Source organism: Oryx dammah, unplaced genomic scaffold (genome assembly GCF_014754425.2).
Source record: "Oryx dammah isolate SB20612 unplaced genomic scaffold, SCBI_Odam_1.1 HiC_scaffold_8, whole genome shotgun sequence".
Lineage (NCBI taxonomy): Eukaryota > Metazoa > Chordata > Mammalia > Artiodactyla > Bovidae > Oryx > Oryx dammah.
Window position 1 is genome coordinate 27,847,911 of NW_024070192.1, and position 22,938 is coordinate 27,870,848.

General features: G+C 55.0%; 1 protein-coding gene across 1 annotated transcript; it reads left to right on the forward strand.

Moving 5' to 3' along the window:
* Positions 1-4,794: 4,794 nt before the first annotated feature.
* Positions 4,795-22,637, forward strand: ALKBH5 (alkB homolog 5, RNA demethylase). The gene is made up of 4 exons (XM_040245821.1): positions 4,795-6,136; positions 13,539-13,619; positions 20,119-20,274; positions 21,017-22,637. Exons 1-4 carry the CDS (start codon positions 5,367-5,369, stop codon positions 21,192-21,194), a joined length of 1,185 nt encoding a protein of 394 aa, XP_040101755.1. The 5' UTR covers positions 4,795-5,366; the 3' UTR covers positions 21,195-22,637.
* The last annotated feature ends 301 nt before the right edge of the window (positions 22,638-22,938 follow it).

Sequence of the window (22,938 nt, forward strand, 5' to 3'; positions counted from 1 at the left end):
GCCAAAAGATTAGAGTTTCAGCTTCAGCATCAGTCCTTCCAATGAATATTCAGGACTGATTTCCTTTACGATTGATTGGTTGGATCTCCTTGCAGTCCACGGGACTCTCAAGAGTCTTCTCCAACACTGTAGTTCAAAAGCATCAATTCTTCGGTGCTCAGCTTTCTTCCTAGTCCAACTCTCACATCTATACATGACTACTGGAAAAACCATACCTTTGACTAGACTGACCTTTGTCGGCAAAGTAATGTCTCTGCTTTTTATTTTTATTTTTTTATTTTTTTAAATTAATTTATTTTTTTTTTTGTCTCTGCTTTTTAATATGCTGTCTAGGTAGGGCTTCCCTTGTGGCTCAGCTGGTAAAGAATCCACCTGCAATGCGGGAGACCTGGGTTCAATCCCTGGGTTGGGAAGATCCCCTGGAGAAGGGAAAGGTTACCCACTCCAGTATTCTGGCCTGGAGAATTCCATGGACTATACAGTTCGTGTGGTCACAAAGAGTCGGACACGACTGAGTGACTTTCACTTCACTTCACTTTCTAGGTTGGTCATAGCTTTTCTTCCAAGGAGCAAGCATCTTTTAATTTCATGGCTGCAGTCACCATTTGCAGTGATGTTGGAGCCCCCCAAAATAAAGTCTGTCACTGTTTCCATTATTTCCCCATTTATTTGCCATGAAGTGATGGGACTGGATACCATGATCTTAGTTTTCTGAATGTTGAGTTTTAAGCCAACTTTTTCACTCTCCTCTTTCACTTTTATCAAGAGGCTCTTTAGTTCTTCGCTTTCTGCCATAAGGTTGGTGTCAACTGCGTATCTGATGTTATTGATATTTCTCCTGGCAATCTTGATTCCAGCTTGTGCTTCATCCAGCCCGGCATTTCACATGATGTACTCTGCATATAAGTTAAATAAGCAGAGTGACAATATACAGCCTTGACCTACTCCCTTCCCAGTTTGGAACCAGTCTATTTTTCCATGTCTGGTTCTAATTGTTGCTTCTTGACCTGCATACAGATTTCTCAGGAGCAGGTAAGGTGGTCTGGTATTCCCATCTCTTGAAGAATTTTCCAGTTTGTTGTGATCCACACAGTCAGAGTTTTTGGCATAGTCAATAAAGCAGAAGTAGTTGTTTTTATGGAACTCTCTTGCTTTTTTGATGATCCAACAGATGTTGGCAATTTGATCTCTGGTTCCTTTGCCTTTTCTAAATCCAGCTTGAACGTTTGGAAGTTCTCTGTTCAAGTACTGTTGAAGCGTAGCTTGGAGAATTTTGACATTACTTTGAGATGAGTGTTTCCCCCATCTATTTGCCATGAAGTGATGGGACTGATGCCATGATCTTAGTTTTCTGAATGTTGAGTTTAAAGCCAGCTTTTTCACTTTCCTCTTTCACTTTCATCAAGAGGCTCTTTGGTTCCTCTTTGCTTTCTGCCATAAGGGTGGTGTCATCTGCATATCTGAGGTTATTGATATTTTTCTCGGCAATCTTGATTCCAGCTTGTGCTTCATCCAGCCCAGCATTTTGCATGATGTATTCTGCATGTAAGTTAAATAAACAGGGTGACAATATACAACCTTGACATACTCCTTTCCCAATGTGGAACCAGTTCATTGTTCCATGTCCAGTTCTAACTGTTGCTTCTTGACTTACATACAGATTTCTCAGGAGGCAGGTAAGGTGTTCTGGTATTGCCATCTCTTGAAGAATTTTCTACAGTTTCTTGTGATCCACACAGTCAAAGGCTTTAGTGTAGTCAATGAAGCAAATGTTTTTCTGGAATTCTCTGTATTCTTTTCTGGAATACAGTTGTTGAGTGACTCGAAAATGAGCCTGAGGGAGGCGGTAGGAGTTGGAAGCCCCGTTATGCTCCTGAACAGAGCTGTCAGCAGAGACATCCATCCTTACCTCTCCCTGCAGGCCCCTGTCTCCCAACCTTCCCCCACTTTGGGTAGTCCCAACCCCAGGTCCTTGTCATGGGATGGGCCACACAAGACTTGAGAGTGGTAGAGAGAGAGAGATGTCCCACGTCAGTGGCTGAGGCAGAAGTCTGGGAAAAGGCTTCCCAGAGAATGGGATGTTGCGGTTGGGTTTTGAAGGATAAGTAGGAGTTTGCTAGGAATAGATGGAGGAGAGGAAAATGAACATTCTAAACAGAGAAAACCATTTATTCCCTACTGTATCCTTCAAAGCCTAAGACGATGCCTAACAGAGTAGGTGCTTACAAAATATTTGTCACTTGAATGAAAGAATAATTGAATGAATGTTGATGGAGAGTGCTAGTGCTTTGAGGAACTTGTTGGGGAGTAGAGCACTAGGCTTGGGAGAGGAACACTGGAGGAGTGTGTGGGGTCATAATCGGCTGGAGCCATAGTGTCAGAGGAAGGATTTATTTATTCATTCAGTACCTATTAAGCACCCACTGAGTACCAGGCAAATGCCAGGCACTGGGAGTTGCTCACAGTCGCTCATAGTTGGAAGCCCCTCTCTGCCCAGGTGAGAGGCCTCTTGGGTTGCAGCATGCAAGCAGGCCATGTGAGTGAGGCCCCAGCTGAAGTGCATGGGACAGGGAGGAGCCTCCGGGCCCAACCCTGGGCAGTGCAGATTCATGTGCTGGGTGGTGACAGGTCTGAGTTTTGAGAGGTTTGTTGCATAGAATCAGACAACCAGAACACTGGAGCTTTGGAATGTCAGGATCTGGGCCTTAAGGGTGAGGCTCCTGTTTTTACAGCTCTTCTGGTGCTTCTGTGGCGGCAGCAGCAGGTCGACCCCTTGTCAGAGCTAACGACCCCAAGTGGTACAGTGGGAAAACTCAGGGGTGGCAGGAGAGTCAGATCACTCTGTATTCCCCAGACCCAGGAAGACAGGAACTCCAGGTGGTCGTGGGGACAGCAAGAACCGAAGGAACCCAGCCCCAGGTGCCTGGCCTGGTGTGGGGTGATAACAGGAAACACGCCTGGGAGGCATGGAAGCCTGACACACTCTTGTCCTGTCTTCCTGGGGTAACTGAGACCCCAGAGATGAAAGGGGCCACTAACTGGTCTGGCCTAGAGGCAAACACAGGCAGTCTTGTTCCAGAGCTTCTCCCTTCCCATTGAGGCTCAGATGGGAGAGAGAAGGGCCCTGACTGCAGAGCATGGGAAAGCCACCCAGAAGGGGTATCTGGGAGCCCTGGAAGAGGAGGTGACTCCCACATTTGCCCAGTGAGTGAAGGACTGGGGGCCTCTGGCAGAACTTTCTGACAACTGAGGTAGTGAACTCCCTGCCACCAGGTGTGTGAGCAGAGTCCAATGCCCCCTCTTGGAGGGTGGTTGAGAGGTGGGTGCTGGGCTTCTGAAGGGCCTGAGCCCTTGCAGCCACACTGCCAGTATGCAGGTAAAGGGGCCCTACCCAAGCCTTCACCTAGAATGGCTAGACACGACTGGAGCCCAAGCCTAGTTCCCTGGCTCTGGCCTTGCCCACTGGCCACCTTACCACGTGCATCTGCCTTTCTGCCACTACTACCAGTGATGCCCACCAGCTTGCGTCAGAATAGGGCCAGGAGCCATTCCCTACAGGCTCCGTGCCTGTCCTGTCTCCCTTACACCTGCTGCTGCTCGCAAGGGGGTTAGGGCCAGAGTCCCAGGTGTCCAGGCCTTCCCATCCCACTGGCCCTGCTGTCCTGGCCTTGCCAAGTTACCCCACTACAGGCCCCACTTCACAGCAGAGACTGTTAGGCCCTCAGTTTAGGACGTGGAAACAGGCCCCAAATGGAGGCCAGTGGTCCTCTTTGCTTAATGGACAGGATATGGGACTGCATCTCTGCCGCGCACCCACCGCACGTGCGGGCACTGATGTCATTCCCGCCTCCAGAGCTTGTCGGGGTTCTAAGCCAGAGGTAGAAGTCCAAAAACACGACTGCCGGGTCGCAGGGTCCGGAGCTCAGGCCCTGACCAGCGGAGACGTGGGTGGAGAGGGCGCAGGGACAATGGGGCGGGCGCACAACGGTCAGAAAGGAGAGACTACGAAACCCAAGATGCATTTCATTCCAGAGAAAATCTGGGGATGTTGCTAGAGGGGTGAACCGAGCCTCCAAAAACCACAATGAAGGCGCGGGTGGGAGGGACTGTGCCCAAGAGCGTGACCACGCGAGCAGGCCTGCGGGTCAGGCGGGGCCTGGAGGGTCTGAACAAAGGGCTAGGTGCCCGGTAGAGCGGCGACTCCCGGGTCCAAGGTGTGTGCTCCAGTCCCGGCTCCCCGCCATCCCCGCGGCACCCTGCCCAGAAGGGCCGCGCACGCGCCGCCGACTGGACGTGACTCGGGCAACGTCCACGCGGGGCGGCGGCGGGTGGCATCTGCGGCGGCGGCCGTCGGACAGGGGGCTCGGCCGGGGCTCTCGACCCAGCAATCCGAGTGTTCCCTTGCGCGCAAAGGGCTTCACTTCGGTAGCGTCTCCACTCAGGCACTCTTTTAGCCACCCGGTCATCCTTCAGGGGTCCTTGTATCCCGCTCGCGGCTAATTAGGGGGACGGACGCAGTAGCCAAGGCGACCGTCGGATGGACAGGCACACGCGCCAACCGGCTTCCGGAAGCTGCCGTCTGGTCCCGCCCGGCCCGTGGCGGGTGACCCAATGACAGAATCAGAAGCGCCAAAGGGGCGGTGCCCGGGCAGCCTTGCTTGTGGCGGTTCCCCGGTGATTGCGCGCTGGGGACTGAGGCGATTTTGGTCGTTCGGACGATGCCGTGACGCAGCGTGGCGACAGCGTTGGTGGCGTGAGCGCATTCCTGTGGAGGGAGCCCTTCGGCCGCGTGGGTGGCGCGGCTAGGAGGCAGGCTGCTGTTTGGGGCGTTCGCGGACCCCTTCAGTGGGTGGGGGAGGGGCGGCGGCGGCGAGCGGCTTTCGTCTGCGCGTGCGCCTACCTCTCCGCTGACCCGGCCGCACGCACGCGCATGCTCTGTGCGCGCGGAGCCGCGGTGGCCGACTGTACTGCGCGTGCGCTCGGAGCAGCCCGCTGAGGAGCGGCGCTGGCGGACGTCGGGCGGGCGGCCGTGACGTCGTGAGGAGCGCTTTAAAGTGCGGGCCGGGCCGGGCGTCTGAGGGTCCGGCCAGGAGTCGGGCCGAGCCTCCGTGGCCGCCCTGCGCGGCATGAGGCCCTGCCGGCGCTCCTGCCCCCCCGGACGCGGAGGAGGAGGGAGTCCCGTCGCCCCCGCCGCCGCATGACCCGCAGCCTCTGAGGCTGCCCCTCGACGCCCCAGCCGGGCCGCGCGGCCTCGCTCGCGGGCTTGGCGCTGAGGGCCCCTGCGGCCAGGGGCCCGGGCGCGTCCCCCAGAGCCATGCCCGGCCGCCCCGCCCGCAGCGGAGGGCCCTAGAGCAGCGGCGCGGGCCATGGCGGCCGCCAGCGGCTACACGGACCTGCGGGAGAAGCTCAAGTCCATGACGTCCCGGGACAACTACAAGGCGGGCAGTCGGGAGGCCGCGGCCGCCGCCGCCGCCGCCGTGGCTGCTGCCGCCGCCGCCGCCGCCGCGGCCGAGCCCTACGCGGCGTCCGGAGCCAAGCGCAAGTACCCGGAGGACTCGGACCCCGAGCGCAGCGACTTCGAGGAGCAGCAGCTGCAGAAGGAGGAGGAGGCACGCAAGGTGAAGAGCGGCATCCGTCAAATGCGCCTGTTCAGCCAGGACGAGTGCGCCAAGATCGAGGCCCGCATTGATGAGGTGGTGTCCCGCGCCGAGAAGGGCCTGTACAACGAGCACACGGTGGACCGGGCCCCGCTGCGCAACAAGTACTTCTTCGGCGAGGGCTACACGTACGGCGCGCAGCTGCAGAAGCGCGGGCCCGGCCAGGAGCGCCTCTACCCGCCCGGCGACGTGGACGAGATCCCCGAGTGGGTGCACCAGCTGGTCATCCAGAAGCTGGTGGAGCACCGCGTCATCCCCGAGGGCTTCGTCAACAGCGCCGTCATCAACGACTACCAGCCCGGCGGTTGCATCGTGTCCCACGTGGACCCCATCCACATCTTCGAGCGCCCCATCGTGTCCGTGTCCTTCTTCAGCGACTCCGCGCTCTGCTTCGGCTGCAAGTTCCAGTTCAAGCCTATCCGGGTGTCGGAGCCCGTGCTTTCCCTGCCGGTGCGCAGGGGGAGCGTGACTGTGCTCAGGTAACCGCCTGGGAGGAGGGGGCAGCCACGGGAGCCTCCGCTTTCAGCCTCTGACCCGGGCTTTTGTGTTCGGGGCGGGGGTGGGGATGGGGAAACGGGGTCTGCGTATGAAACGCGGGCAGTAAGAGCGGCGGAGCTAGAAAACTATCCTAGGGCACCTTTGTTGAGATCGATGACTTGACCCGAGAACTATTAGTCTAAAGGCATTTTTCCAGAAGGCTGAGTTTAAGAGTCTCTTAACGTTCCTCGTTTGAACAAGTCACTTTTCCATTTGAGGTCTCCAGCTCCAAGTGTGTGTGTTTTTAAGAAAATTCGTTGGAATTACTGCCCAACAGTCATCCCAGGTCTGCCGTTTCTGGTCTATCAGAGAACGTGTTCGTGGATTCCTTAACAGAGGAGATCCTCACAGAGGAAGGCCCCAAGAGGATTTAACTGATGGCGCTCTCCATTCCCAGGAGGGGGAGTGGCTGCTCTGGAGCTGAATATATCAGTGGTTGGGCCAGGAGAACAGACTTAAAACGCAGTCCCCCTTGGCTGCAGGAGAGCCCACTGCTGCTTTGTAAGATGTGGTGCCTGTAATCAGGACCAGGTGAAACACAGTAAAGCTTGTCTTTTTACGTGGTGTTGGACTGTGTAGTTGTGTCAGCACAACTCGGGCTCTTGGCCTGTTTTCATTCCGGGATCCTGCCGAGAATTACCTCAGTTCCCTGGTCCCCGGGAGGAGATGGCCTGCTGGAACATCTTTGCTGTTTCTATGAAGCAGAAAATGTATTTGAAAGCTGCCTCTTTCCTGTACAGAAACAAGCACATCTAGCGATGTACTTAAGTAATCCCCAAAACCTCTTAGGAGATCTAGATTGCAGCTATTCAGAGCAGCTTGGTTGACCACCAGATTCTAGTACAGGATCAGGACACACTGTGGTTTTGTTGTGAGCCACTTTACCTCTGAAGTTCAGTCAGTGCCATAGGCCACGGTTATGGGTAGAAACAGGGTCGCTGGAGTTCTCTTAACATCATGAGGCAAGTCTTCTGTGTTCATTGAGGGGAGCAGCAGAGGCTGCTTTCCATTCTAGGAATGTCAGCAGAGCCGAGTGATACCAAGGTCTCCCCAAGGGAAATTCAGGAAAGTTAGCAGCAGAAGCAGTGCTTTGGCTTCATTGTGCATCAAAAGACAGAAGGCCAGCCACTTACCTCTCGGGTGCCCACTTGTCACCTGGACCCCGCGCTTCTCAGGTCTGTGTGGTGCTTCCAGATTGAAGTCTTAGTGAAGCCCTGTAGGATGGGATTTCCAGGGCAGACTCTCAGGTGGCCTGCTGTGTGAGGCAGTTTGGTGCCCGACTTCACTGAAGGGCTCTCTGTCCTAAAAGGGTTTCACTCAAGGGCCATGTGGTCTCTTCATGGGATACTAGTGTCTCACATAATCACAGAATCTCTGGGTTGTCAGGTCAAGGTCTCACAGTGATCTGATGTGTAAAGGGTAGGGGCACAAGAGGCAGTTTGTGACTTTGAGAGTCCCCTTTCCTCTCACACACACACTCCCTGTACTGAAGAAAAGTTTCAAGTTCTTAAAGTGCAGGTCTGTTAATGATCAGCAGCAGGATTGCATCACCAGGAAAATTTTCTTCATCTTTTCCTTAGAAGAGTATACAGTCCTGAGGTTTTCCCAGTCCCTTCCTCCTGGGTTCTGACTTGGCTGAAGAGTCAGCGTGGGAGGCTCAGCCCTTTCCTGAAAAGTGCTGCCCCAGGGCTTTGAACCCAGCTGTCCTCTCATTTGCTTTGGCATCTTGTGGGCGTTCTCCGAGCCGGCTTTTACGCCTGTAAGTGGGGTTGATGTCAACTTCCAAGGCCTGTTAGAACTAAATCTCGTGATTTAGTGTCTCCTAGAGGGCCCAGCACTGGGTGGGCCCTTACCCTGGTGCTTTCATACACAGGATGACAAGTGTTCCCCTGCTTCTTGTGGGAGAGCCTTTAACAGGGTTCTTCCCCTCATGGAGCACTTGGCCCGGGGGAGGCCACAGACAGTGACCGTCCAGGAAGGTAACTATGCACTCTGGAGGGTGAAAGCTTTCAGGAGGAAGTAAGCGGCAGCTTGAAGGGTGACTTGGAGATGACTGGGAGTAAGCCAAGCAGAGAAGGTGTGAGTGGAGTGAGTGCTTGGGAAGTGGCTGTAGGTGAGGAGCTATGGCTCGAGGCTGACTAGGGGCAAATGGTGCTCATTATAGTCCGCAGAGCCAACCTGAACCTGAGGACAGGGTCTCTGGTGTGGCTGCCTCGATGAAGCTCTAGGTCCAAGCTTCTCGGCAGCAGTGCTGTTGGCATCTGGGCTGGTTCATTAGTTGTTGCTGGGGGCTGTCCTGTGTGGTGTGGAATGTCTAGCAGGATCCCCGCCTTCCGTCCACTAGGGCCGGAAGCACCTTCTGTGACAGCGAAGAACGTCTCTAGATGTTGCCGTGTGTCTCCTGCGGGTAAAATGTGGAAAGCCACTGCTCTTGGGCTCTGGACACCCCCACTAATTTAAGCCCTCCAGCACCCGCTTGCTTAGCTTTCCCAGCTCGCTTGCTGTGCAGGTGGGTGAGCACCTGCCTGTTGGTGGAGCCTCTTCAAGTCCTGCTTGAGCTCTTCCCCCAGGTTGGTGGGAGAGGAGCTTGCACTCACTTCCCAGTGTGTACCCCAGCCCAGAGCTGTGAGCTGCCCAGAGAAAGAGGCTGGTGAAGACAGTGGTTCTCTACAGATGGGGAGGCTTCTAGTCACTCTCATCTGACTCAGACTTGTGTTTTTCATGGCAGTGGGGGGGTGTACCCGTCCAAGGCAAAGTGGCAGGAGTACAGTTTTGTATTTAACAGTTGTCGGCATGGATTTCAGTGTGTGGCAAACATTGATTCAGCAGTGTCCAAACGTGGGCATTTAGAGCAACGCTTCACAGACCCTTCTGGAAGTGCTTTTGTAACCTTTCCGTGTTGGGCCTCAGTAAGTCCTCTCTTAACGTGGTTTTCTAAGGAAATAAATATTTTTGTTTCTTCTTTTTATATATCAGTTCATCCCATATTCCTTCTCCTGTTCTCTGTATAGTAAATGGCAGATTAAAACAGATTTCAGTTGGATTAACTGGAATAATTACAAGGCTAATTGCTTACTTGCGCTATTTTTAATCACTGCTTCTTGGGTTGTGGTTGTGGTGGCCACATGCCCGAAGACCCAGGCCTGTCTGAGGTGGCAGGGTTGCCCGACCACAAGACATGCTGCGGTGAGCCCAGCCTGTGACCTCCAGATAACAGTTGATGTTGGGTGGAGTGGCCACCCTGTCAGTTCTGGGCAGAGGACTGATTTTGTTAAGCTGGTTGAAAGCAAAATTTAGCTTTCTGGCTTAAAATAGTCGGGAATGTAGGGCAGATAGGTCTGGGCCACATCTCTTGTGTGGAGTCTTCTGATTCCATGAGATGGGGAGGGACCTCAGGAGGAAGTCAGGGCTGTTTATTCTCAGGAGGAGTTCTGAGCCAGGGGTGTTGGCTGGTCTTGGTTCTCCCAGGCCTGACTAGAAGGCAGAGGGCAGCAAAGGGAAGGAAGCAGGTGGGCTGGTGACAGTCTCAGTCATGAAGCTCAGCGGAAGCTCTAGAGAGCCGTTTTCAGCTAGGCAGTTGGTGTGTGGCTGATGCTAGCTACTCAGAGGCAGGGGTTCACCTTTGCACACTTTTTCTCTGAGAGTGGTGGGAACACCTGTACTCTTTGCTGAGGTCAGTGAGGCCCCCCAGACAGACTGGACCTTGTCACTGGGAAACACAGATGGGCTTTTCTTCCTCTCCCTCCCCACCGCGCTCCCACCCAAAAAGCAAAAACCAGCGTAATGGTGACACTGAAACCAAAAGTTTGATTAGAGTTTCAGTGCCACCACTTTAGCTGTTTGTCTTTGGGCAGATTACTTAATCTCTCTGGCCCTTAGTTTGCCTCCGCATTGTAGGGCTATTGACATCCTAGAGCTGTTATGAAAGATTGACTCTCTTTCACACTACTGAAGCTTGAGGTTTTGGTGGAGCCTCTGGAGATGAGCTGCTTCTGTGCTCAGCTGTGTTCTATTTATACCTTGATGTGTACAGAATTGGGACTTGGAGCGGGTTGACTGCCTTCATTCTGGGTTCAGAAAGCCCCAGGACTGCTTCATCATACTGGCTATGTGTCTTCTAGGGGGTTCAGATGTGGTCATAACTTGAGCCTGAGTTCACAGTTCTGCTCCTGTGCCCAGGAGGCTGGCCTGCTGCCCCTCCCCTCCCCACTCCCTAAGCCTCAGGGAGGTCTTTGTAGGCCTCTCACAGGTGAGGCAGGTTCATGAGGGCTGCCAAAGCAGCTAGCCCCCGTTGGAGGGAGGCTGTCATCAGGCAGTACCTCCATCTCTGGTTCTGTCTGCCCTGAGCAGAACTGTAGTAGATGGGCAATGGCAGCCACCTTGGAACTGTGCCTTAATAAATCTGTGTGCAAGGCTGTCCCCTTGAGAGCCGTGCAGTCCTGCACAGTCCCTTATAGAGAGTCTTCCAGACTCCTCCCTTGACCTGCACCTAATCCTCTGAGGAAGGACTAACTTAGCGCAATCTCTGAGTCTTCAAAGCAGCAGAAACGTTGAGCTCAACACAGATGTCATTTAGCATCTGCTGCATGTAGAGATGTGGAAGGCCTTTGCAGAGCTTTGTCTTGTAGGGTAAGACAATTGCCACAAACCCGAACAGTAGTCAAGAGACTTGGGTGAGCAGTTTGGGGAAACCCAGCCTAGAGGGTTGAGCAGAGCTTCCCAAGGGAGGAGAGACTCTTGAAGAATCACTCTAAGGTGCAGCGTGGTGGGTGGCAGCCAGGCTCTGGCTCTGTGTGCTGGTGGTGCACTGGTCACTGCTGCGTAGAGAGGGCCGTGAGGGGCCCTGTCCAGGCGCATACCATTCCGAGGTGCTTTCTCCTCTCCCTTCCCTGTGAAAACAAAAGGGCGGGAGGCGCCAGCACTTTTCTTCACGCCAAGGGTAGGACTGGACCCAGGGCATATTAAATTTCAGGTTGGTGGAATGAGACTTTCAGTTTCTCTTGTAGCCAGTAGGTTCCTTGGCAGTAAATAACCTCCTTTGGTCTCTGCTGAACCATTTCTGCAGAAATTCAGACTGAAGAGCTTCCATTGATCAGGACTTTGAGCCTCCCACTTCCAGTGGAGCCTGATACCGAGGAGGGGTCAGTAGGTTGTGTCACAGCTGCTAGAAGTTCAGGAAAACCAGTGCTAGTGAGCTGTTGAGGTGGAGTCCGTGCAGTACTGCCTCTGTCCTCGTTCTGAGGTTGGGCTGGGTGGCAGGAACCTGGCCTGGCTTGCTCTTCTTTCTGAAGCCTTTGGGAGGTGGGGACAGGTAAAATTTGATCAGCATCTGGATATGCAGCTTCTGTGTTATGGGATGCAATTCCTTGTTGAAGATGGGAGGTCAGGGCCCTTGGCAGCTCCTGTAGCCAAGTCAGACGGGTTAGTACCACTAACCTGTTAGCACAAGTTAGGTCCTTCCTATTAGTACAAGGAAGGTTGCCTGCAGCCAGTACTGCAGATCTTGGCCATAGCGATGTGCTTTGGATTGCTTTTTGGAAAGTCCTGGATTTACGTGGGACTGTCTCACAGCCTGTACCTGTGCTTCCCCAAAGTGGAGTGACAAGAAAGCACAGGACGAGGTCTAGAACTCCCAGCTCTGGGAGGGGGCCCAGGAGGCCTCTGCTGCAGGCAGAGGCTGGATCTAGGTGGTCCAGGGCCCCTGGCTGGTGTCAGCTGCTTGGTAAATGTGGGGCACCAGGCACCCCACATTGTCTAACTGAATTCTCACAGTCGTCCTGCAAGTGGGCCTCCCACTATTCCTCTCCAGGGTGCCAACCAAGAAGACCTAGGACATAATTCTGCTGGACGAGGGGAGGCATTGACCTCTTTTTAAAATCTTACCATGAGTCACCACTAAGGAGTCATAAGTCATAGAACACAACCACACCAGCACCTGAGAACCTACTGCTGTCCCTGCACATGGAGCCACTGAGGGTTCAACCCAGCGTGCAGCTCAGCTGAGGTGACAGAGCTCAGGTTCTTCCCGGGTCCCTTCAGCTACGCCATCCTGTATGGCATTTCTCTCTGGGCCTCCAGATATTAATAGGTGTTATTTGAGAGAACGTTCTTTGGTCAGTGCTCAGTTAAATGAAGTCAGCAGATTCTTTTGCGATAGTAATTCTCAGATCCTTTAATGTACCAATGCTTTTTTAAACTCATCAGTGTTTTCAGATTAATTTGACTATGGACATTTGTCTGTAGTTTCTCGTGGGACTGTTATTTACAGAGAAAATTGAAAAACTGGTTGAGGAACAGCTCAGAGGGGAAAATTCCTAACATAAGGGTCTTTTCCTCCACCTTCAACATGGCTTCAAATCAGATCTTCATATCAGGCGTGGTTCTTTCTTGGACTTCATTTGCTCTTGCATCCAGTTCTTGCCCAAGTTGGGGCAGCCTGGCCATTTTGAGAAGTCCTTCAGAGGCCTGCCATGTATCTGACAGCTGAGAAAGCGCTGACTGGCTGCTGAACACAGGATTGGTCGGGGGGCAGGCCAGGGGACCCTGAGCAGGAGGAGGAGGCCTGTGGCTGAGTGTCTTTCTGGCTGTGGCACTCCCTGTGCTCAGTTGGGTAACTTGGGGTGGGGGTGCCTTTTGGCTGCCAGGCCCCCAGTGAGGGCATGTGCTCAGGGAGCTGAGTTTGCTTCCAGAGTTCCAAGTTGGAGAGACATTAGCTGTGAGGAGGACGGTCATCTACCCACACTCACTGGTCTGAGCAGTTTTAAAAATCATGTAGCTTGATGAAAATAAATAGATACTTGAATGTGATGGGAATTCTTAAAACATTCCAAATACAGCTGTCATCAAGATTTTGGATCCCCTAAAAAGAAGGCTATGGAAAGCTTTTTTTTCCAAGTAGACAAATTCTCTTTTTGCCGTAGTTCTCTTTGGTGACTCAGTGCTGTCAGCGTCTGCTTTGGTCTCCTCTGCCAGCCGAGGGGTGGGGTGGGGGGAGGGGATGCGGTTCTTCTCCCTATGGTCTGGCCTGAGTCACTCTGCCTGCCTCCAAAGCCACTCAAGGTGTGCCCTCTTGGGGGCCCTTTGAAAGGGCTTCTTGCTTGTGCAAGGAGATTGCCTTTTGGGCTTCTGCTTCAAGACCCCACCTTTACCTCATCCCAGGTTTTCCCTTAATGATTTCTGGGCAGAAATATCATGAATCTTAACACATTATTTCCTTCCGTGTAGATCCTTGGACCTCTTAAGTAAGAGGGCAGAGTGTGGCCATAAGACCCGGCCCCTATTTCTGCTCCCTCACCCCTGGGATCTTTGGTTGTCCATCCATGCTCACATGCTATTTCTTTTCAGTGGATACGCTGCTGATGAAATCACCCACTGCATCCGGCCTCAGGACATCAAGGAGCGCAGAGCGGTCATCATCCTCAGGAAGTGAGTGCCCTGGTGTCTGGCTCCCTCTGTCAGTACCCTCAGTGTGAGAGCTGAGCAAAAGCACACACTCCCAGGGTTTGTGGCCTGGGTCTTGAGACAGGGTTTGGGGAGTATTCCTCCAGACCCTGCCTCTCCCACCTCTTCCTTTCCCTTCCTCCTTGGTTCCGATCTGTTGGGTGTGCGTCTCACTGAATATTTTTAGGTGTGCCTCAGCAGCTTGCTGTAAAGTTGCCTGAGTTTTCACTTCTGTGAGGAGAAGGGAGTGAGGAGAGGGGACGAAGGTAAGTGGCTGGCCGTGTGTTCAGCAGGCGCGTGCCTTGTGGCTGTCCCTCCTCTTTGGCTGGGGGTCAGGGAAGCAATGATCAACATGGCCAATCCTGGCATCTCCAGCACTTTTGTGTGTGTGTGCACAAGTGGTGCTTGGACTGAGCCGTGCAGACATTGGGTGAAGACAATCCTCCCTGGATGGAGGCTGGCATCTTGAGAGGCTGGCTGATTGCTCAGGTTTTGTGGAAATCAGTGAGCAGCACGGGGCCAGTGCCTAGACCCAAGCTGGAACAGAATGTCCTATAACTTGCCTTATTTTTTTTTAATTAACCTTATTTTTTAAGAACAGATTTAGATTACAGAGGCATGCAGACAGCAGAGCGCACTCGGTCCCCTCCTGGTGACGTCTCACGTCAGTGTGGCACGTTCATCACGGTCGGGAAACCAGTAATGACCTGGATGATTAACTCAAGTCCATCCTTTATTCACACGTCCCGGTTCCTCCTCACGTCCTCTTTTGTCCCAGAAGGACATATGGTGGTCATGTCACTTCTGTGTCACGCCTGCTGTGATACCTTTTCAGACTTGCCTAACTCGTAATAACACTGACCTTGTTCATGGTAACACTGACCAGCCAGGTATATGGCAGAAGGCCCTCAGCTGGGGAGTATGCGGTGTTGCCTCATGGTCACACTGGTTGTGGGTTTGGCAAGGAGGCCGCAGAGGGCCAGTGCCCTTCTCGTCACATCACGTCCCGGGCACAGGGCCTTCCATTGTCCACACTGACCTCAGGCGCCTGGCTAAGGTGATGTTGTCGGGTTTCCTCTACATTCACTGCTGCCCCCTGTCCACGCTGTCCTCTCAGCGAGGACGTCGCTATAGGTGGCCCACACGTGAGGAGTTGGGGGTGAGTGCCACCTCCTTGAAGCCCACTTGGGATCTTTTGCAGGAGATTGTTCTGTCCCCCTTATTTACTTCTTCATTCTCTTGTTTCCTGATGGCAGCATGGACACGTGGTATCTATTCTATGCTCAGCTTGTTTCCCCTTTGGCCACTGTACATCCTCACTTTCTGGCCTACCATCTTTCTTTCTAACTTCAGTTTATAACTTCACCATCTTGGGTCCAGAACTCCAGAGTATTGTGATGGTGATGTCTTTTTGGCATGGCTCTACCACTTTGCCAAATCAGAACATTGAGTCTATCGTCTGTAGAATGGAGCTGTGGATGGTCCTGCAGTGCAGGCAGAGCCCTGGGCACCAAGGGGAGCACCAGACAGCAGTCAGCCTGGCAGCCTCTCTCCTCTGGCCTAAGGATATTCCCAGAATCCATCGGAAGAAGGTTTTTCATCTGTCTTTATGCTTGCGTTTCCTGTAGTTCCCAGTATATTCCAGAATCCATGACCTGAAAATGAGGCAGCTGAGTGTCGCTCCTTTCTGGCCTCCCTCCCCAGTGATTTCTTGTCAGATGTGCCTGGGACCTCCAAGAGCAGCCGGAGATAGGATTGGTCTGGGAACCGGGCTTGGGGGGGAGTGGAACCAACACGATGCCTCCCATTGTCCCTCCCAGCACGTCATGATAGCCTGTCCAGGGAGCTCTTCACTGGAGGTGCGGGTGAAAATGCCTAGAGTCCGAGTCATCCTTCCTCGCATGGTGGCTCCTGTACCTGGCTGCCTGAGCTGTGTGCTCGGGCTTGGTGGGCTAGGAGTCTGCACTCTTTGGCCAGCTGAGCCCTTGCCAGTGTTCTGACCTTGGAGAGTGGCTGTTGTGGATGACTGGGGCTCTTTGATCTTCTGACCTGAGTGGGCCCAGGAGCCAGCCAGGGACTGGGCTGGAGGACAGAAGCACAGACCTTGGAAAAGGGGCAGAAAGGGGTGGGTGGATGTGCAGGGCTGCTGAGGCGTGCAGTGCCCAACTGTAAGCAGCCAACTTGGGGAGCAGAGAAGAGGCAGGGCCGTGCTGTCACCTGCTGAGTGAGAGTCAGGTCCTCTCTTAGTGTCTTAGCTGTTGTCTGCTCCCTTGCTGCCATTAAAGGACCCGCAGCTCCAAGGATGGCCTGTGAGCTGATGTCCCAGGCTCTTGAAGCAGTGGCCTCTGTTGGCATTACTTTCCCTTCGAACACATTCACCTTCTGATCCACAGCCACCCCACTCCCCACCCAAATGACCCACGTCTACACACTGAAAGTTGGTTAATCTAGCTGTCCTTCAAGACTCAAAGGTCAGCCATTTTGACACTCGGAAAGCAAAGGAGGCTGGGAGTGCCCTGTTCATCTGGGCCCTGGCACTGAGGTGGTCCAGAGGACAGCTCTGGCCAGTGAGGAGCAGCACCAAGTGGAAAAGGACAAGCTGGCCACCTGATGGAGAGGGGAGCATGCTGGCTTAGGTGCTGCCAGCGGTCATAGATGTGGCCTTGGAGAGTGTCCTTGAGTAAGGCCCCTTTGGGTGGGCTATGGGCACTGAGCCCCTCCCTGTTCCCTGTAGGTAGGTAGGGGAGCCAGCCCTGCCTTCTCTTGGGTTTGGATAAAGATCACACAGGCTGCTGAGAGTGGGCCTGGGGGCTCTGTCACCACTTAAGGCTGGTCAGCACTAGGGTAGTCTTTCTTAAGGCCTCATGGGGGAGATGGGCAGGCAGTGGCCAGGTGCTTTCTGATTCAGCAAAACACGGCTCCTTTGCAGGTGGGTGATGCTGAGTCTTCACTTAGGACGTTGTGGTGTAGTTTCTTGCCTGGAGGCTGGGAGTGACCTTAGGAGAGCCTCCCTGAGTGCGTTCCTCAGGCTGCAGCTCAGTGTTACAATGTGTTGGGGTCACAACTAGTAAATGGCTGAGTGCGGCCTTGGACCCTGGTTTCCTGGTGCTGGCTCTTGTGGCCGGCGATGGTTTGCACAGTGGAGCACCCTGAGCCCCACCCTGGGGTGGGTGCTGTGAGTTGAGAGCCTGGAGCCTCATACAGAAGGGCTTTCTTGCCTCTGCTGTACTAGTAGAGAACTGGGGGCTGAGGGTATTTTAAGTGGCAAGGGGGCTACCCTCCAGGATGTGGGGTGAGGTCGCAGCTGCAGGTCGGTCAGCCCCTCAGTGCCCCCAGCCTCCTAGCATGTTGCTGTTTCCTAGTCTGCCCAGTGCAGGTTTCCCAACTGATGGGTTGGGGTCATGGCAAGGATGCTGTGCTCAGGTGCAGGGAGGCCTGTGTCTTGAGGGAGGGGGCCAGGAAGCCCTTACCAGGGCTTCAACTGGGGGATCACTGTGCGCCCGTCATCTGGGCCCTGTGGTGTGGCTGGGCTCTGTGGAGCCTTGCCTCCTGGGGCTCTGGCTTAGGCTCGTGTGGTGTGGCATGGTGGTAGCCAGGCTGCACGACTGGAGGAAGCTGCGCTCAGGGCCTGGATGTTCTGTAAGCCTGGGTCTGGGGGGCAGTCTGCTGGAAGCCCAGGACGACGTATGTGCTTGGGCTGCTTCTCTCTTTGGGGAACTGCTCAGGTATCCTTGTGGCCCCTTGACCACAGCAGGCTGCTGCAGCACCTGTCTGAGGACTGCTGGTGGTCCTGCTGGGGAAGGGACAGGGCGTGGACTAAGTCTGGTGCTTAGAGCTGCCAGGGCACTCAAAGATGAGGAACACTCAGATGCACCTGCCTCAGTACCCCAGTCTCCTTGCCCCCTTGGAAAGGCCAGGCTTTGTGGCACAGGTCGGGTTGGGGCCAGAAGTCGCAGGTGGTTGGCAGTGGGGCCTGAAGAGCAGACTGTTTCCCCATCTCTGAGAAGCCGTGGTCCGCCTCCAGGATCGGGCCCCCAGTGAGGAGGGCCCACCTGGGCCTCAGGGGCACCCGGGATAGCAGCTGTGGACTGAGTCCACTGACTGGGTCTCTGATTTTGCGTTCTTCCCCAATCTGAGGTCAGTGCCTGGGACAATCAGCCCTCTCCCTTCCGCTCAGGTCACATGTTAACATGTTCCATTAATGTTTGGCCATGCTCCGTTGGTTCTGGCTTCCCCCGTACCTACACCCAATCTATGCTTTGTCCCGGGAACTCTCCTGACATACCTGCGGTGTCTTGCTGTGACCCCTGGACGTTGACTCAGATCTATAAGGAGGGTCTTTGTTTCTGCTACCACTGGAGGAGGCCCAGACCTCACTGCTAGAAGTGGGCTTTCTGCTTCCAAGCTTGTGGCACTGTCCACTGAATCCTGGCCTGTGCCCTGGCCGCTCTTTAGGAGGGGTGGGTTCTGAAGGTGCACTCCTGGTGGGCTCTGGGCTGGGGGTCTGGCTCTAGCCTGGCTTCCTGCAGCTTGGTGGCTGTTGGAAGTAGAGCTCCTCCATCAGTTGTGAGATGTACTTGTCATAGCCTCTAGGGAGTGTCAGGAGCCCTCAGGGCCCCAATCTCATAGATCCCCAGAGTGGGTGGGGAGACTGGCTCCTGGTAGAGCCACCTCTGATCACCCCCTCCCTGTGGGCTGATGTGACAGTGGTGGAGTGCAGGTGTGAGAAGCTGCCCTTTCCTCTTTTTCTTCTCTCAGGCAGCTAGAGAGAGAGCTGGCCTGTGGCCCTGATTGGTGTCCACTCGCAGCTGGTCCCATCTGTCTCCCTACAGCCCCAGTGGTCGTGGGCCCACGATGAGGCCCCCCCCACTGTTCAGGCCAGCCGTGGTAGTCCCAGCAGTTCAGGAAGGGTGGGGCCCACAGGCTCAGTGACTGCCAGCCCTGCCTGCATGGCAGGGTGTGCCTTCTAGCCCCAGAGGTGTGGGCCAGACTCTCCCCTGGCCGTCCGCGCTCACCTGACGAAACTACCTGGCGGTCCTGGGCCCTCAGTCCTGCCCACACAGGCTTTCCTGCCTCTGGGGTGTGCTCCCAGCGCCACTTCTTCCCCGTGCCCCTGGCCTTGAAGGGAGGCAGCTTGTCTTGGGTCTTTGGACCCTGAGAACTGAGAGAAGCCTTTGCTCAGAAGGGGAGGGATGTGACTAGCTTGACTGAGGGTAGCCTCAGGGCTGCATCTTCCTCTTGCTACCAGATCCTGTCGCCCGGGGTCCCCAGAGGGGAGGCTGAGACTGGTGGGCCAGTCAGTGCAGCCAGGCTCTTCTGGCTTCTCCATATAAGAGGCCAAAGCAAGGGGACAGGGACACTGGCCCTGCCTGCCTGTCCACCAGTTTGGGTCTGATGACATCAGAATACTGGTTTTCCGCTGCAAAGGCATCCCCTGCTGACCTCTAGAGAGTTACCCCAGCCCAGGTTTGGAGCCCTGTGGCTCCTGCTTGCCAGGCCTGGAGTCACACCTAGACTAGCGCTCTCTCAAGACTTCTGGGACACATGACCTCCCTCCTCACTGACCCAGTTTTCCTGTCTATTGTGAGGACTGGATGCAGTTGTTCCCAAGAACCCAAGGCAGCTCTCATGTTCCCCTCTGCTCTCTTCCCCCAGTGTTCTCGGGAAGCTGTCCTTTGAGCCCTGCCTGGTCACAGCACCTTCTTCAGAACCCAGTTGTCCTTTGTGCCCAGCAGCCCATGGCAAAGGTGCCTTCAGGGCCTCCTGCCAGCTGCGCCCCCAGCTTCTCTTGCCACCTGACTTGCTGGCTGTCTCTGATCATGCAAAAGACCTCGGGCTTCTTGGAGGCTTCCCACACCAGCTTCCCCCTGGCCTGACGTCATAAAGGACTTGGATCGCTGCCCTGGGCTGCCCCCCACCCACCTTCTCCATCCTTTCTTCCTGCGTCCTTGACTAGGCAGTGTTCCAGTGCTCGGTGGGGGCTTTGCCTTCAGAAGCCCTCTGGCCTTGGGTTGGTCGGTGTTCAGGAACCAGCAAAGGCTACCAGGTAGCTGTGGTGGGACCAGAGCCATGCGTGAATGTGGAGCTGGGCCTAGGCCACCTTGGGCTCTGCCTCTGTTCACTTCCAGCCCTTCCACACGCTGGACCTGGGGACCTGCCTGTTGGGTCTCCAGGCAGGGGTGGGCATGTCTAGGAGTGTGGGACCCCCAGTCCTCTGGCAGGTGCAGCACACGTCCCCGGAGGGTCTCTAGGCCTGAGAGGGGTGAGGTGGGGCCGCCCCATCTGGCTGAGAGAGCCCTGGGGTCCTTTCCCTGGGGCAGCAGGGTCTTTGCAAGTCAGCTGGACCAGTCCCTAGTTGACCCACGAGGAGACCGGAGCATAGAACAGAGAGTGCTGGCCTCACCTAGCCTGGCCAGAGTTGGTCTGATGGGGCCATGTTCTCCCCAGAGCCCCGCGGGTGACCCCACGTGCGTTTCCTTTGCAGGACCAGATTAGATGCACCCCGATTGGAAACCAAGTCCCTGAGCAGCTCCGTGCTGCCACCCAGCTATGCCTCAGATCGTCTGTCGGGAAACAACAGGGACCCCGCTCTGAAACCCAAGCGGTCCCACCGCAAGGCAGACCCCGATGCTGCCCACAGGTACTCAGCTGTGGTCCCTCAATGCAGGCTAGCAGAGCGGTGCCACCGTCTGACTGCAGAGTGAGATGGGTGGGCGGTCTGGGGTAGGTGGTTTGGAGCCTGCCATCACCCACTTTTTCAGAGCCTTCTGTCTGCTTTGCTGCAGTTGGTGATGTTCCCAGCTAAGCCCTGATTACCTTCCTGTGGGGATGCTGCAGGCCTCCCCTTGCTCAGGACACGCTAAGGTGCTCCTGTGGGTTCTGTGGGAGTTCGAGGGGAAGTGAGGGACTTGGAAGTTTGCGGAGCAGGGTTTCCTCCCAGTAGGGTTCTGAGGAAGCTGTTTACACCAAGACTGGAGGATGGGATGGTATGTAGGAAGGGCAGTATGGTCAGAAGGTGCCATGTAGGCTGAAACCCCAAGCCAGGAAGAGCTTGGTAGTTCCTCGGGTGGTGGGGCTGGTGAGCAGAGAGGGAGAGTGGGCGTTGAGGAGGACTGAGAAGCCAGGGAGGCAGCAGGACCAGGCAGGGTCTCAAGGCTGCGATGGGAATGCCACCTTGTGTCCGGCAACCTTGGCAGTGTCCTGGGGTACAGACTCAGAGCCCAGCAGACCCACGGGTGACTGGGGCGTGTCTCAGAAACTGGGTTTGGGGCACTGGCACCTCGTGGGGCCAGGGCACGGGGCAGTGCTTCTGCCGGTGCCGCCCCACAGGGAACCAGCCAGCGGGGGTGGCTGGGTGATGCCTCCCTGATGCCTCCCCACAGGCCTCGCATTCTGGAGATGGACAAGGAGGAGAACCGGCGGTCTGTGCTGTTGCCCGCACACCGGCGGGCGGGCCGCTTCAGCTCCGAGAACTACCGGCGCAAGTCCTACGAGCCCGGGGAGGACTGCTCGGAGGCGGCGGGCAGCCCCGCCCGCAAGGTGAAGATGCGACGGCACTAAGGCAGCGCCTCCGGACTCGCGTGATCCTCACTAGCTGCCCCTCCTTTTGTTCTGTTTTGAGGGTTCCCCCCCCTTTTTTTTGATTCTATTTTTTTTCCCCTTGGTTTGTTGCCTGTTAAGGCTGAAGAACGGGATTGGCCAGGACCTGGTTCTCTTGTTCTGGGTTTCCTCCTGGATGGAAAGGCTGTTGGCATCTGTAGGCACAGAAGCGCACACTGGAGGGGCCAGTAGAGGCGTGGAGGGCTCTGTCAGGCTGGGTTATTTAAAAACAGCGAAATGTTTTGGTTAAGAAAATTCTTGTTTTGCTTTAAATGTAAATCTTCTCAGTGTTGTAAATGAAGTTCTGTCTCCTCCCTCTCCTCCCACCTATGTCTGCACTGGGTGAGGTCCTGCTGGCTCTGCAGGGGGCCTGCTGCCTTCCCACCACTCACCTGTTCTCCAGGCCCAGCAGCTCAAGTGGATACCCCTCCTGCCGCTGTTGGGGAGATGACGAGCAGAAGCCTGGATGGTGTCAGCCCCTGCTGCCATAGAGCTGTTACTGGCTGAGACCTCGGGCTTCTTGCATGCCCTCTGGCCTGCTTTGCCCACGGGTCCCCGGCTGCCAAGGAACTGGCTGCAGTGGTCCTGACCTCTTGCTGGGAGCCCGCCTCTCTGCTGGTCACTCCTTTCAAGCATATGCGTGCGATTGTACGGAATAGTTATAGACTTGCCATGTTGGGCAGTTTTAGGAGTTGTTTCTAGCTGGAGGGACTGGTGTCCTTCCAGGTCTAGCGTTTGGGGTATGGAAAATTGTTGTGGTGTGTGGTAGGTTTTTGTTTTCTTTTGTTCTGAGTTTTCATTTTTTTCCTTTGGCCTCCTGGCTTTTTCCTTTCCTTTTCTTTTCTCGTTCATCGACCAGCATGGGCCTTCTCCCTGTGTCATCCCCCTAGGAAGGGCCCTGCTGCAGCATGCGTCCAGGGCCAGAGGTTGGGCCTACAGATGGGGTGGGAACCTCCTCCACCTCGGGCATCAGACCTGGGGAAGGGGCTTTTAAAAAATAACAAAAGGGGAAAAAAGTGAAGTTTTTGGCAGTTTCCACCCACTCATCCTTGAGGGCTGCAAGGTTTTGCTGATCGTGGTTCCTTAGGAATGTCTCCTCGCCAGCAGGCCTAAGACCCAGGCCCCCTGAGAGCAGAGCCCCTCCCAGTCCCCAGGCTGCCCCATGCAGGGGCTGGTCCAAGAGGAGGCTGCAGAGAGCTGGGCAGCCACCATCAAGAAGCCCCTTTTGGGGCCAGAACTCCTTTGCCAGCGTGGATTCCTCAAGTTGGGACTTCGTAACTAAAGCAGTTGCAGTTGTATTTTTTTTACAGCTTTTTTCCCAAAAATGATTTGTAGTTGTGTGTGCAGCACTTTGCCCTGATATGTGTGCTCTACAATAAAAACCAAATCTAATATATTTTGAAACAGTTGTCTGATGCTGTTGTAAGAGAGGATTTGCCTTTCTTCCTTAATCCCTTTGTTTTGCCCTGAAACCCTGAAGGGGGTGGGAGGGCAGAGTCCTTGCCCACCAGGGCTCCAGAGGAGATGAGCAGTTGCTGACCCAGGGCTGAGGACTGGCTCGCCTACTGTCTTTCTCAAACTGCAGTGAGGATGGACTTTGTAACCCGTGTGTCCAGATGCCCGTGGTGGGCACCGTGGACCAACCGCAGCCGGGATCGTGCTCTGCTGAGTTGCAGATGCCTCTCTTCTGGAGTGATCAGAGAGG